Raw genomic sequence first — 12389 nt, 5'->3', positions numbered from 1 at the left:
AACGGCTTCATAAAAGCTTTTGATTCCTGCTTGAGGCCATTTCAGAACATCAACTCAAATACTTCAGCGAAAAAAAGTTTTTTCTCTCTAAAATGCTTAAAAAGAAACTGATATGTTGTTAGACGTTAGTTAATGATATATTTGGAGCCAAACATCTTGGGCGCGAGATCACATGGATACTGCTGATGATTCTCTTGAATTTCACTTTAGTCTCCTGTAGTGAAGTTTTTTATATTTAAGGTGAGGTGAAATGCTGACATTTTCCCAAAGCTCACCCAAAAACTTCTCATAAAGTAACTTTATTAGCACATTCTGAATAAGATACTGTACAAACAGTTTACTGGATCACTTTCAGTTTCTTTTCATATCAGGACAAACTGATTAATCTTCTTTGTGTAATTAACTTTGAAAATCTTAGTTTCAAATGAACAACAATCCTTCTTTGTCTAAAAGGAAATGAAATTAGCGTAGGGCTCATTATTATAATTCATAATGTGTTTCATTAAAAGTTTGTCCTCATTTGACACTTGGATGTGTTTTTCCTCTTTGGAAGCATATGTGAGAACAAGGAAATGTTTTTTTTTTGTTGTTGTTTTTTACCAGAAGGCTAATGGTGCACAAACAGGCACTGTAAAAGTTAATCTATGGTTGCAGGGGTAAAATGAGGTGAAACTTATCATGTGCAGCTCAGAGTTAACAGTAGCACAGTAGCTCGCATTAACTTATCCAGTTAGAGCAAGTTATCCAGTTTGATCATGCTAACAATAACTGTCATTTACAAATCTATTTCTAAAACTTTTTATAAAACTTAAATGAGCATTTTATTAGAACATTTCACATTGTGAAAAACATGTTTAATCATGTACCACATGACACAGGAAAGCTTAATGCATGTTACGCTGTCTATTGGACAACATCACATTGCATCAATTGAAACAAGAACACTTGGTGTGCAAAACATGATAAAAATCAAAAGGTAATTATTTTTATCATGAACAGGTAATTTTGAGTAAAAATTTACTTCAGACGTAACAAAACAAATTTTTACCGTCAAGAAGTTAAGTAAAATGCACTTATTTTATTTACCTCTGAAATTTACTCAAATTAGCGAATAAAAATGACAAGGCTTTCTACTTGTAGATTGATACATGATGACACATTGTAAAGATAACAAACTGTCATGGATAATATTTACTTTTAAGCTAGAGCATTAATTTTATGTTTGAATTTGAATTTAATTACTAATTTCAAGTTCATGCTTAAACTAACTTATTCAATGTAGACAGTATTTATCTGCTATATTTACTACAGTGAAAAATAAAGTAAATTTTTATGTCATTTTAATTTTATTATTTTGTTTTTGTTCTTATATCCATTTTTATTTTAGTATCTCTTTTGGCTTTAGTATATTTATATACTATACTTTATTAAGTTGCCATATTTTACACTTTCAGTATGCTCATGTAACAGATCATAAAACATTTACGTATAAGAAGCGAGAATAAATCATGTGCTAAACTGCACTGCATTGTGTTTTTCACAAACTATGACCCTTGTTCTAGGGACATTCTTTTAGCAGGGCTAATGAGGGTTAAGTAGCCCGTCTTTAATCAGCATTAGTGTTTTGCATAAATACTGCAGATCTTCTGTGTTACTCACGGGCTATGGAGATTTGGAAATCTTCAATCTCTAGTGTCGATGAAACCTTATTATGGTGAACTTTATTCTTTAAGCTCGTTGTACATTTGATGCATCTTCAAAACAGCTTTAAAATTCTCCTATCTGTGATTGTGTTAGATTACTGGAAACATTTTTCATAATTTTAACAATAAAAGACGTTAATTGGTTAACGGGTAGTTACCACAAAATACATATTTTTATATATTTAAAAAGACAATACATGTAGTTTTACGTTAAAGTTTTGTACAAATACATTCTTTTTAATGTAAAAAGTACGATTTTCTGTATAACTAACAACAAAAATGTATATTATGTTTAACAAGAGTACATGTACTTTGTATGGTAAATGATTACATTTTTATTCTCCCCTTTTTCTCCCAAATTTGGCATGCCCAATTCCTACTACTCAGTACATTAGGTCCTCGTGGTGGTGCAGTTACTCTCCTCAATTCGGGTGGCAGAGGACAAGTCTCAATTACCTCCGCTTCTGAGACAGTAAATCCGTGCATCTTATCACGTGGCTCGTTGTGCATGACACCACGGAGACTCACATCATGTGGAGGCACATGCTAAACTCCGCGATCAAAGCACAATTTACCACATGCCCCACTGAGAGCGAGAACCACTAATCGCGACCACGAGAAGGTTACCCCATGTGACTCTACCCTCCCTAGCAACCGGGCCAATTTGATTGCTTAGGAGACCTGCTGGAGTTACTCAGCATGCCCTGGATTCAAACTCGTGACTCCAGGGGTGGTAGTCATCACCAAAACTTGCTGAGATACCCAGACCCCCCACAGTAATTCTTGTTTTTCAGATTAACATTTTAATTTGTTGTTCCTCAAACATGACACATATCAATGAACCATTATCCCCATAAACCCCATTATTTTCCTTCCCTTCCCCCCTCCCAATCCCCAGCCCTACCCTGACCCCCAACAAACATCCCTGTGGCCAAGCCCAATTACACACGCAGATAAAAAATTATATATATATATATATATATATATATATATATATATATATATATATATATATATATATATATATATATATAATATTAAAAAGAAAAAATTATAATAATAAACACATTTAAAACTATAAGTCCCTCTACACTGCCCCTCCCTGAGTGCCCTCAAAAAAGGCCAGATAGCTGCCCACTTTTTATCGAACAACTCACGGTTGCCTAGCTTTCTATATGACACCTCCTTTAAATCCCACCACCCTGCCCATCTCTGTGTACCACTCCTGAAATGACGGCGCTCCAGCCAACTCCCATCCCCTAAGGATGACCTGTCTGCCGATCATAACACTGACTAGGACCTAATTTTTTTATGTACTTATCCCCTATAGTAATGACCACCCCATTGCCTAAAATACAGAGTCTGGGGCAAAATTTAATTTAAGTGCCCAATACGTCACACATAAAACTCAGAACCCTCAACAAAAATTCTTGGATCTTAACACACAACCAAAAAACATGGATTGCGTCCTCATCTTCAGATTAGTATCACCAGCAGGTGGGTGTGACTTTAAGACCAATCCTATACAATCTAGAGGGGGTCCAATAGAATCAATGTAAAATCTTGAAAATCCAGACTCTGAATTAGCAGGGAGTAATACTTGGATGCCTCATGATCTTTTCTAAAAGCAGTAATCACCATTCCCTGTGTATCTGCCGCTTTAGGGGTGTGTGTGTTCTACTCCCAAAAAGCAGTTTGGGAGTAGCTGTAAATACCTAAATATTTGAGTGAATACAATCCACTCTGACCAGCAGAAAGGGGAACTATTAATACATAATTTAAGGTTCAGCCATATGCCCGAGGCAACATTTAAATAATGTCTGAATTAAACAAATGTGAAATAAAGGGGTGTAACTTAACTTCTCCGGTTAGCTTTATAGAAAGACATTTCAATGCCGAAATAGGGGCAAGAACTTCCTGTTCAATATAAAACCAGGGAGGGGCTCTCTCAGGTGGAAGTGAACAATGAGCCAAATGTCTAAGACTGAAAGCATAATAATAAAAACAATTCTTGGGTAGGTCTAGCCCACCTGTGTCAACCAGCCTATGTAACTTATTGAAATGTAATCTGGGATGTTTACCATTCCAAATGAATTTCTTCACTATGCTATCAGAATGCTTGAAATAAGTGATGGGGACATTTATAGGGAGAGATAGTAGCAGGTAGTTAAATTTTGAAAACAAATCGTTTTAATTACATTAACCTTCCCAATCATAGATAAAAGTAACGAAGCCCACCTGCACATATCGCTCGAAAACATTTATTAAAGGGCCCAAATGAACTCTAACTAAATCACACAAATTTGCTGGGAATAAAATACCCAAATACTTAATGCCCTGTTTTTGCCACTGGAAGGCGCCTGGCTGAAAAGTCAGTAAATGATTGTTAAAATTACAGTAAAAAAAACAATAATCGGGCATTCCCAAAATTCCCCGCATGATTCATTTCATTATATTTTATGGGAATAGTTATGTTTTTTCTTATTTTTAATATCACTCATCTACATTGGGTTATATTTGATGTAGTTTTGTTAATGTTTATTGCATTATTTTAATTTCACATTTGTCACCCTGATGGTTTTAAGTGTTTGTGTGAGTGACACTGAGCGCTGTATCTAAATGTTTATTGGTCATTGCTCCAGGAAGAGTAGGGCTGGGCGATAAAACGATATTGATATTTATCACGATAAAGAAAATCCACAATAAGATTTTGAGGAATTTTCAATATTTACTGCGTGTCGCTAAAACATAAACAGTTCGGCTTTCTCAGGCTGCGTTTCCATTGGGGTGGACGAAATCCACTCAAATGCGCTCACAGCGCTAATAGAGAGCTTGCTCCGCACAGCTGCCAATCCTACAATCCACCTTGCGAGCATGACGCTCGGCTTTCATAGGAATGAAGTGAAAACGCTCTCAGCCTCGCTCAAAGCGTGCCAGTGGTAACGTAGGGTCAGACTGGATGAGCTTGCTAATGCTAGCTGCCTTGCTAAAGATTAGGTTACGTCGGACACCGGATTGATTCCATCCGCATCGCAAGACTTCATGACAACGGTTGCACCCTCTTATCTTCTCTAGTGAAGAGCGCGACAGAACAACAGTGATGTGGACAACAGCTCTGATTTTTCTGTGCTGTAATCTTAATTTACAGCGCAGAAAGTAAATTAATATAATTTTATATATTTACTATATACTAATATTGTTCTCTGGCACCAAACATGCAACATTTCTGCCCTGTCCCGCTCCGCACGCGTAGCCTCTTTTCCCTGTATTTGTGTAGACATGAAGCGCCGCATGAGTTAACGTGGTTTCAAAGCACCTTTTAGACCAAAACGTTTTTCCCTTCTAAATGTATCTTTATTAATCAGCATATTACGAGCCTTTAATAATAAACAAATCGAATAAACAAATCGATTTCTGTTCTAATATTGTGAAAATTAATTAGATGTCTGAAATGAATAAGGAAAGACTAAAATTACTAGTTGGTAGACTAGTCTCGCTAGTCACTTTAATGAAAATATACAAATGTTTTTTATTAAAAAAAAAAAACGTTTTCTTAATTTTCTCTCGGGACACCCCTGAACACGCATTCAGCATCATTCCACAGTCACAAGGGCTTCTATGCCCCATACTTTGGTATCTCTATGCCCCATACTTTGGTATCTGAATCTAAAGAAATATAAGAAATATTTCATTTTAATGTAAAAATATTCCAACAAATACTGGACTGCTGTCACTATGTTTCAGAACAAACAGATGATCTTTTAACATTCATTTTCAATTGATAAACTATAAAATATTTGTATATTTTGGTAAAAGATCGCACAGACCCCACTGCTTTGACCGTCTCTGCACCCCCTGAGCAGTTTTGTAGAGACTATTTTGACTGTTTAGAATAATTTTTTTCTTTTCTTCCATCAACTTTGAAATAAAAAAAAAAAGTGCAATGTATCGTGATAAATATCGATATCGAACAATATGAAAAATATTATCATGATAACAATTTTGGCCATATTGCCCCGTCCTAAGGAAGAGCCATTACTGATTGATTTGCCCTTCTGTAATTACTGTGGTGATTAACAATACATTATAAAGTGAAAAGCAGATTTTTCCAGTTTTAGAAGGTGAATATATCAAGTTTATTATTTAATAATATAAACGGTAATGCACCGTAAAATATACTGGCATCAAAATTACATCCCGTAAAGCCTGAAACGTGTTTACTGTATTTTTTTACTATGAATTTCTGGCAACCACAGCTGCCAGTTTTTTACCGTAAATTTAACAGAATTTATTTTTACAGTGTATAGATTCTTAAGAACAAGCTCATCTAAATGACAATGTAATGATAAAATCATCTGTAGAGTTTATCAACATATTTCAACCCACAGACCCTCCAACCTATACTCTCATTTAACACAGGGGCCCCTAATTAAGATGCTTGTAGTGTAATAGTTTAATAATGTTTAATAACACTATTACATGATACTAGTGACTCTAACTAAAATTAAATTATTAGCATTTTTCTGGATTCATCGCACCATTTTACAGTCTGACAGGGAGAGCTTTCTACATTTGTTAAATTATGATTTTATGCTCTATAGAGGCAATTTAATGGGCCAATGATTTAAAAGTTGTAATCTTTCGATTAACCCTTAAATGCATGGGAATTTCACCCATACTCTAATATATTCGGGTCTTTTGAGAGCCAGGACGTATATCTATCACAAATGGATCTACAAAGTGCCGAGATAGTGTAAAAAAATATTTTCAAGAGAATTAGAAAATGATAGAAAAAATATATTGTTTATGTTATTATTTTTCATTTTTCATATATCAAAGAGATCAGGATAAATCTAGAAAAGAATTCGTTACTTTCACACTGAAATTTCATGAGACGCCAATGGCTGTCAAACACATATTGAGCTGCACATCACACATTAGCTACAGAAGTATTTTCACAGGCATTAGGGGATAATAAAAAAAAAGCTATAGAACAAATGAACCACATTCAGAAATAAAGGCTATGATATAATAGGCTAACCTATATTTAAAATAACAATATTTACGTTTAATATCACTCCATGGACCCCTACCTTTATGGACCCCAGACCCTATAGCCTACTTCGAATGAGTTTAATCTTGACCGGAATTTTTCGCTGGACATCGAATTCTATCTTAGTGTAGTTTCATCTTTAATTTTTTTTTTTCGCGGCTAAAATACTTAAAACATTGCGTTGACAGACAGAAGACATGCTGAAGTGTTTATGCGACCAATTCTCACGCGCGTGCTCTTCTCGCGCGCGCATGATGAGGATAAAGGGTTAAATCAGGCTACAGCACTTTCAAAGACAGGCAGGTGTCCCAGTACCAACCCAACTCTGGTGCAGATGTTTTTAATCGTCTCTCTAGAACCAAAGAGTTATTCTTAACTGTCATTGGCGCGTGAGGGCGAGTTTTGCGGTCAGGGAAATAGCCTTTGTTGCTCAAGAAGTGAAAACTAGAGTATAAATACAGAGATCTAAACTCACGTCCCACACACAGTCCTCAGACTTTCTAGGAGACTTTTTTTTCTTTCTCTTGCTGCTTGGAAACTCGAGGCGCTCAGTTTGGCTCAGCTGTTTCAATAAAATTAGGTTATTTCAAACAGTTCCTCCTTTCTGTCCTCCAACATGTGGTGGATGCTGTTTCCTCGCTGGATCTGGTTCGTGGCGGGGCAGATTTTACTCCTGTTTGTGGACAGGCAATGCGTGAAAGGCATGACTTTGCAAAGAGTTCCGTATTCCCACGCAGGGATTTGTCCAAACGACATGAATCCAAATTTGTGGGTTGATGCAATGAGCACCTGCACGCGAGAATGTGAATCTGATCAGGTTTGACTTTTCATTCATTTCTAACTATTTTTAATTGTGCATCTGTTTGCATGCATGCAGTATGTCCATTGTATTATTTAGCAGTCAGTCTGTCTGTGAATTAAATTTTTGCCATGTATAAATAATGTAATTGTATTCCTTTTTATTTATTTTTTTTGCTTTTCTCAAGAGACTAAAAAATTAAGTTTACAATGCATTTTGTACATATAAATGTATGCATTTACTCTTCAGGAATGTGAAACATTTGAAAAGTGCTGCGCCAATGTTTGTGGTAATCAAAGCTGTGTGGCAGCCCGCTACATTGATGCCACTGGAAAAAAAGGCCCCATGGGTATGCCTAAGGAAGCTACCTGCGACAAATTCATGTGTAATCAGCAAGGCTCTCAGTGTGACATCTGGGATGGCCAGCCTGTGTGCAAGTGCCGTGACCGCTGTGAGAGGGAGCCCCAATTCACCTGCGCTTCTGACGGCATGACCTATTACAACAAGTGCTACATGGATGCGGAAGCCTGCTCCAAGGGAATCTCCCTGTCTGTAGTAATATGCAGGTTTCACCTCACCTGGCCTAATACTAGCCCACCTCAACCTGCAGGCACCACCGCCTTCCCCACCACCGCCCTGCAGAAAACCACCCCATTAGACGTGCATGCCCCTGTGATGGTGGGAAGCCCTTTGCAACAGTCTGTTTTTGTTGGTGATACAGCCAGCTTCCTTTGTGAAGTTTCTGGCCGGCCAAAGCCTGAGATAACCTGGGAGAAGCAGCTGGAGGGGCAAGACAACGTGGTCATGAAACCAAACCACGTACATGGAAATGTGGTCGTCACCAACATTGGCCAGCTGGTTATCTATAACGCCCAGCCGCTAGATGCAGGTATCTATACCTGCACGGCCACCAACACAGGTGGCTCTGTCCAAGCCCATTTTCCGCTGTCTGTGGTCCAGAGAGAGCCAGTCAAAAAAGAGGAGCAGACTAACAGCACAGGTTTCCCAGCCGAGGAGTGCTCGAAAGTGCCTGACAGTGACGACTGTGGGGAAGAAAAGCTTAATTGGTTTTATGACCCTCAGAGAAACAACTGCTACACTTTCACTTATGGTAACTGCAACAAAAACCAAAATCACTTTAAAACATACGAGACATGCATGTTGTCTTGCCGGGAAGAACTCTCTGCACCCTGTCACCTGTCGAGCGACCAGGGACCTTGCAAGGCGTACGAACCACGATGGGCCTACAGTGCGTCCCTACACCAGTGCCAACCCTTCATTTACGGTGGTTGTAAAGGCAACGAGAACAACTTTAAAACAAAAGAAGCATGTGAGGACGCCTGTCCGTTTCCAAGGAACCACCAGTGCAAGCCATGCAAGCCACGGCACAAGATGGTGGCCAGTTTCTGTAAAAGCGATTTTGTCATTCTGGGACGCATGACGGAGTTGACAGAGGACCAAGACTCCGGTCATGCTCTGATCACTGTGGAGGAGATCTTGAAGGATGAGAAAATGGGGCTGAAGTTCTTTGGGAAGGAGCCCTTGGAAGTGACATTGCAGAACATGGACTGGGCCTGTCCGTGTCCTAACATCACCACTGCAGATGGTCAAGTCATCATCATGGGTGAAGTGAATAATGGCATGGCTGTCCTACAGCCGGACAGCTTCATCAGCCTTTCCAGCATTCGACGTGTCCGTAGGCTCCGTGAGGTCATCAACAAAAACACCTGTGACATTTTGAAAGAGTTCATCCAATAGGACTTTGCGACACAATATAAACTTACATTTTCTTTAAAGAAAAAGTGCACCCGGAAATGAAAATTCTGTCATCATTGCTCACCCATGTTCCAAACCTATTTGAGTTTCTTCTGTGGAATGTAAAACATGTTAGGCAGAATTCTAGCCTCAGTCACCATTCACTTTCATTGGATGGAAAAAGACGCAATGAATGTGAATGGTGACTGAGGCTAACATTCTGCTAGATAACAAATTTAGTCATATGGGTTTGGAACAACAAAGAGGATGAGTAAATGATGGCAAAATAAACAGTTTTGGGTGAACTATCCCTTTAAGAAATGTCTGACATGATTTTTATGAGAATATAAAATAATAATAGAATAATCATGCTATTATTTTGATATTTTTCTTTTAAGAATTTGTGTACAGTTAAGACGGTTTGCTTTGACAAGGTTCAAATTTGAGACTTACTAATGTTTCTGCAGCTTGTTTTAAAATGTTCACAACTTGAGCAACATGAACTTAAAAGGTTACAAGAGTCGCCCTTACAGTATCCCCATGTGAAAGAACACATTTGTGGACATTGGACGCATTAATCAAACCCATCTGTTAGACTCTCACTTGCCTGACTTCAAAAGGAGCACCATGCCTGCCCTATAAAATTACATTCATAATTTACTGGCAAGGATTTTTTTGGCACATTTTTGTAATGCTGTCTTATTTGATGATTTTGATCAGTTAAATTGCACTTTGCTCTCTGATTTTTCCTCTGCTTTGTAGAACTCATGAAGATTTGTTGCTTTATATTGATTCAATGACATGTCCACTGTATTATACAGTACAATTTCCATAATGTACTTAGCTACATTGTATAGTATTGAAGAGAAAGTTGATTGCAGCAGCACGAATAATCTGTCTTTGCCCTGTCTTTTAAGTCATACTTGTGTAGAGAAAATTGAGTTTATATGATTTAGCACAGACAGTCTTTATTTTTAAGCTATTTATTTTTTTTAATAACTGATGAACCATCAGTGTGATAAACCAAAAACTGACTGTCATTTCTCATAAGCACTTAAATGTTTTTACAAAACTTTTTTTTTTTTTTAATAATCTTTCTACAGTAGCTCAGTGTCTGTCATGATTTGCATTGTGGAAATGAGACAAAAATAAACATTTGAACCTTGAAGTCTAATACTTTTACTTTTCCAACAGTGCAAGACACTAACAGTATAAGCATTTTCTTAGCCAACAGCCTTTACAAACCCAGCATTTACACAAAGAATGCAGCATTTAAAGGTACAGTTCACCCAAAAATGAAAAGTGTTATTGTTTACTCACCCTCATATCCAAATCCGTTTGACTTTCTTTTTTCCATTCTAAACAAAAAAGGAGATGGTTAGCAAAATGTAAGCGACTGACAGCCTCAGACACCATTCACTTTTTCATTGTATCTTATTTAGCCCTTACCCAAACCCTAAATCTAACCATGATTGTAACAGGAAAATGACTTTGTGTACCATGAAAAAAATAGAACATCTGTATTTGAAACAAAACATGGGAAGCAAATTACATGTTAGTCTTTTGTATTACATAAAAAAATATGGAATGAGTTGCCAAATTTTTTGAGAGATGTTTCCTTTCTTCAAATATAGTGTTAGATAGGAGATAGCTAACATCGGATGCCTGTGTTGTATCGATTTGTAATTCTGTTTGTTGATTGGTTGGAGTCTATAGAATTAAAAGTACCTTTTTTATCTTACAATTTCACCATCTTGTACACATCATTACACTGAAAACCCTAATAAGTTGACTTTACACAGTTTATTGAGTAATCTTGTTCCCACAATTGAATTCAGTATTGGCATCTCCAAAACTTGTGTAATTAAGTTCATTTAACTTGGTAAATATATAGAATATATATTCTTTAACTATTTAAGTTAAGGTAACTAGATGCAAGTAGTCTTAACTCAAATTTGCTATTTAAATATTGTTTCTACTTGATCATTTTAATTTAATGGACTAAAATTTAGAACAAAACAGCTTAAGAAGGTTATAACTGATTGTTGGTGAATCATTAAATAAACTTAATTATCCACAAAAATTAATAGATGCCTGGACTTTAGTTGCACATGAACAAAGACAATTGCGGTAGTGTTAACACAGTCCAAGTTGACCAAAGAGCACACTGATAACCCTAATGATGACATCACATGAAACAACTATTTGCAACAAAACAACATAAATAATACTACAAAATAGCTAAAACGTCTATGAATTCTTAATAACAACTAAATGCCCCCATAAGTTCCCTTTGACCAAGGAAACGTAATTAAATAATTCAAGCACAATGCATTATGGGTATCCCCCATAGCCTCAATGTTGTACTCAATAATTTGAGTTATAAACACGTCTATGGATTTTTAAGAAAAATAAGTTCAAAGAACATAGATATTTGAGATATAAGCACAAAACATGACATTTCATGTAGTGTTTTAAGGTTTAGTTCACCCAAAAATGAAAATTCTCTCATCATTTACCCCCATGTCATCCCAGATAACTTTCTTTTTCTGCAGAACACAAATTAAAATTTTTAGAAGAATATCTCAGCTCTTTATGTCTATACAAGTCAAGTGAATAGTGACCAAAGTTTGAAGCTCCAAAAATCACATAAAGGCTGCATAAAAGTAATCTATATGAATCCATGTCTTCTGAGGTGATCTCATCGATTTTGGGTAAAAAAAAAGGATATAAATATAACTCCTTTTTCACTGTAAAACTTGCCATTGCAGTCTCTAGGCACAATCATTATTTCAAGCTCGATTACACTTAATAGTACTTGATGCATTCTCAGAACGCTAGAAGGCGCAGTAGTAAGTGCAATCGAGCTTGAAATCATGATCGCCAAGGATACTGCTGATTTCAAGATTTATTTCGATTTTTTTTATTATTTAATTTTTTGGGCTGTTCTCACTCCAAACCATTTGGATCGATTCTGAAGACATGGATTTAAGCACTGGAGTCTTATGGATTACCTTTTTGCTGCCTTTATGTGCTTTTTTAAGATTCAAAGGTCTGGTCACCATTCACTTGCATTGTG

The 12389-nt window shown here is 36.7% G+C and overlaps 1 protein-coding gene across 1 annotated transcript; it reads left to right on the top strand.

Moving 5' to 3' along the window:
- The first annotated feature begins 2791 nt into the window (after positions 1–2791).
- Positions 2792–10470, top strand: wfikkn2b (WAP, follistatin/kazal, immunoglobulin, kunitz and netrin domain containing 2b). The gene is made up of 2 exons (XM_052102452.1): positions 2792–7573; positions 7805–10470. The coding sequence occupies exons 1-2, from the start codon at positions 7373–7375 to the stop codon at positions 9311–9313; spliced, it is 1710 nt and encodes a 569-aa protein (XP_051958412.1). The 5' UTR covers positions 2792–7372; the 3' UTR covers positions 9314–10470.
- Positions 10471–12389: the final 1919 nt, after the last annotated feature.

Source organism: Xyrauchen texanus, chromosome 33, assembly GCF_025860055.1.
Source record: "Xyrauchen texanus isolate HMW12.3.18 chromosome 33, RBS_HiC_50CHRs, whole genome shotgun sequence".
Classification (NCBI taxonomy): Eukaryota; Metazoa; Chordata; class Actinopteri; order Cypriniformes; family Catostomidae; genus Xyrauchen; species Xyrauchen texanus.
The sequence above is the reverse complement of the archived record's forward strand: the minus strand, read 5'-3'. Positions and strand labels throughout refer to the sequence as shown.

Bases quoted from the DNA above. Each gene is read 5' to 3' on its own strand.
- wfikkn2b (XM_052102452.1), top strand. From the start codon at position 7,373: ATGTGGTGGATGCTGTTTCCTCGCTGGATCTGGTTCGTGGCGGGGCAG. The intron at 7,574-7,804 runs GTTTGACTTTTC...TTTACTCTTCAG, and splicing joins GAGAATGTGAATCTGATCAG to GAATGTGAAACATTTGAAAA.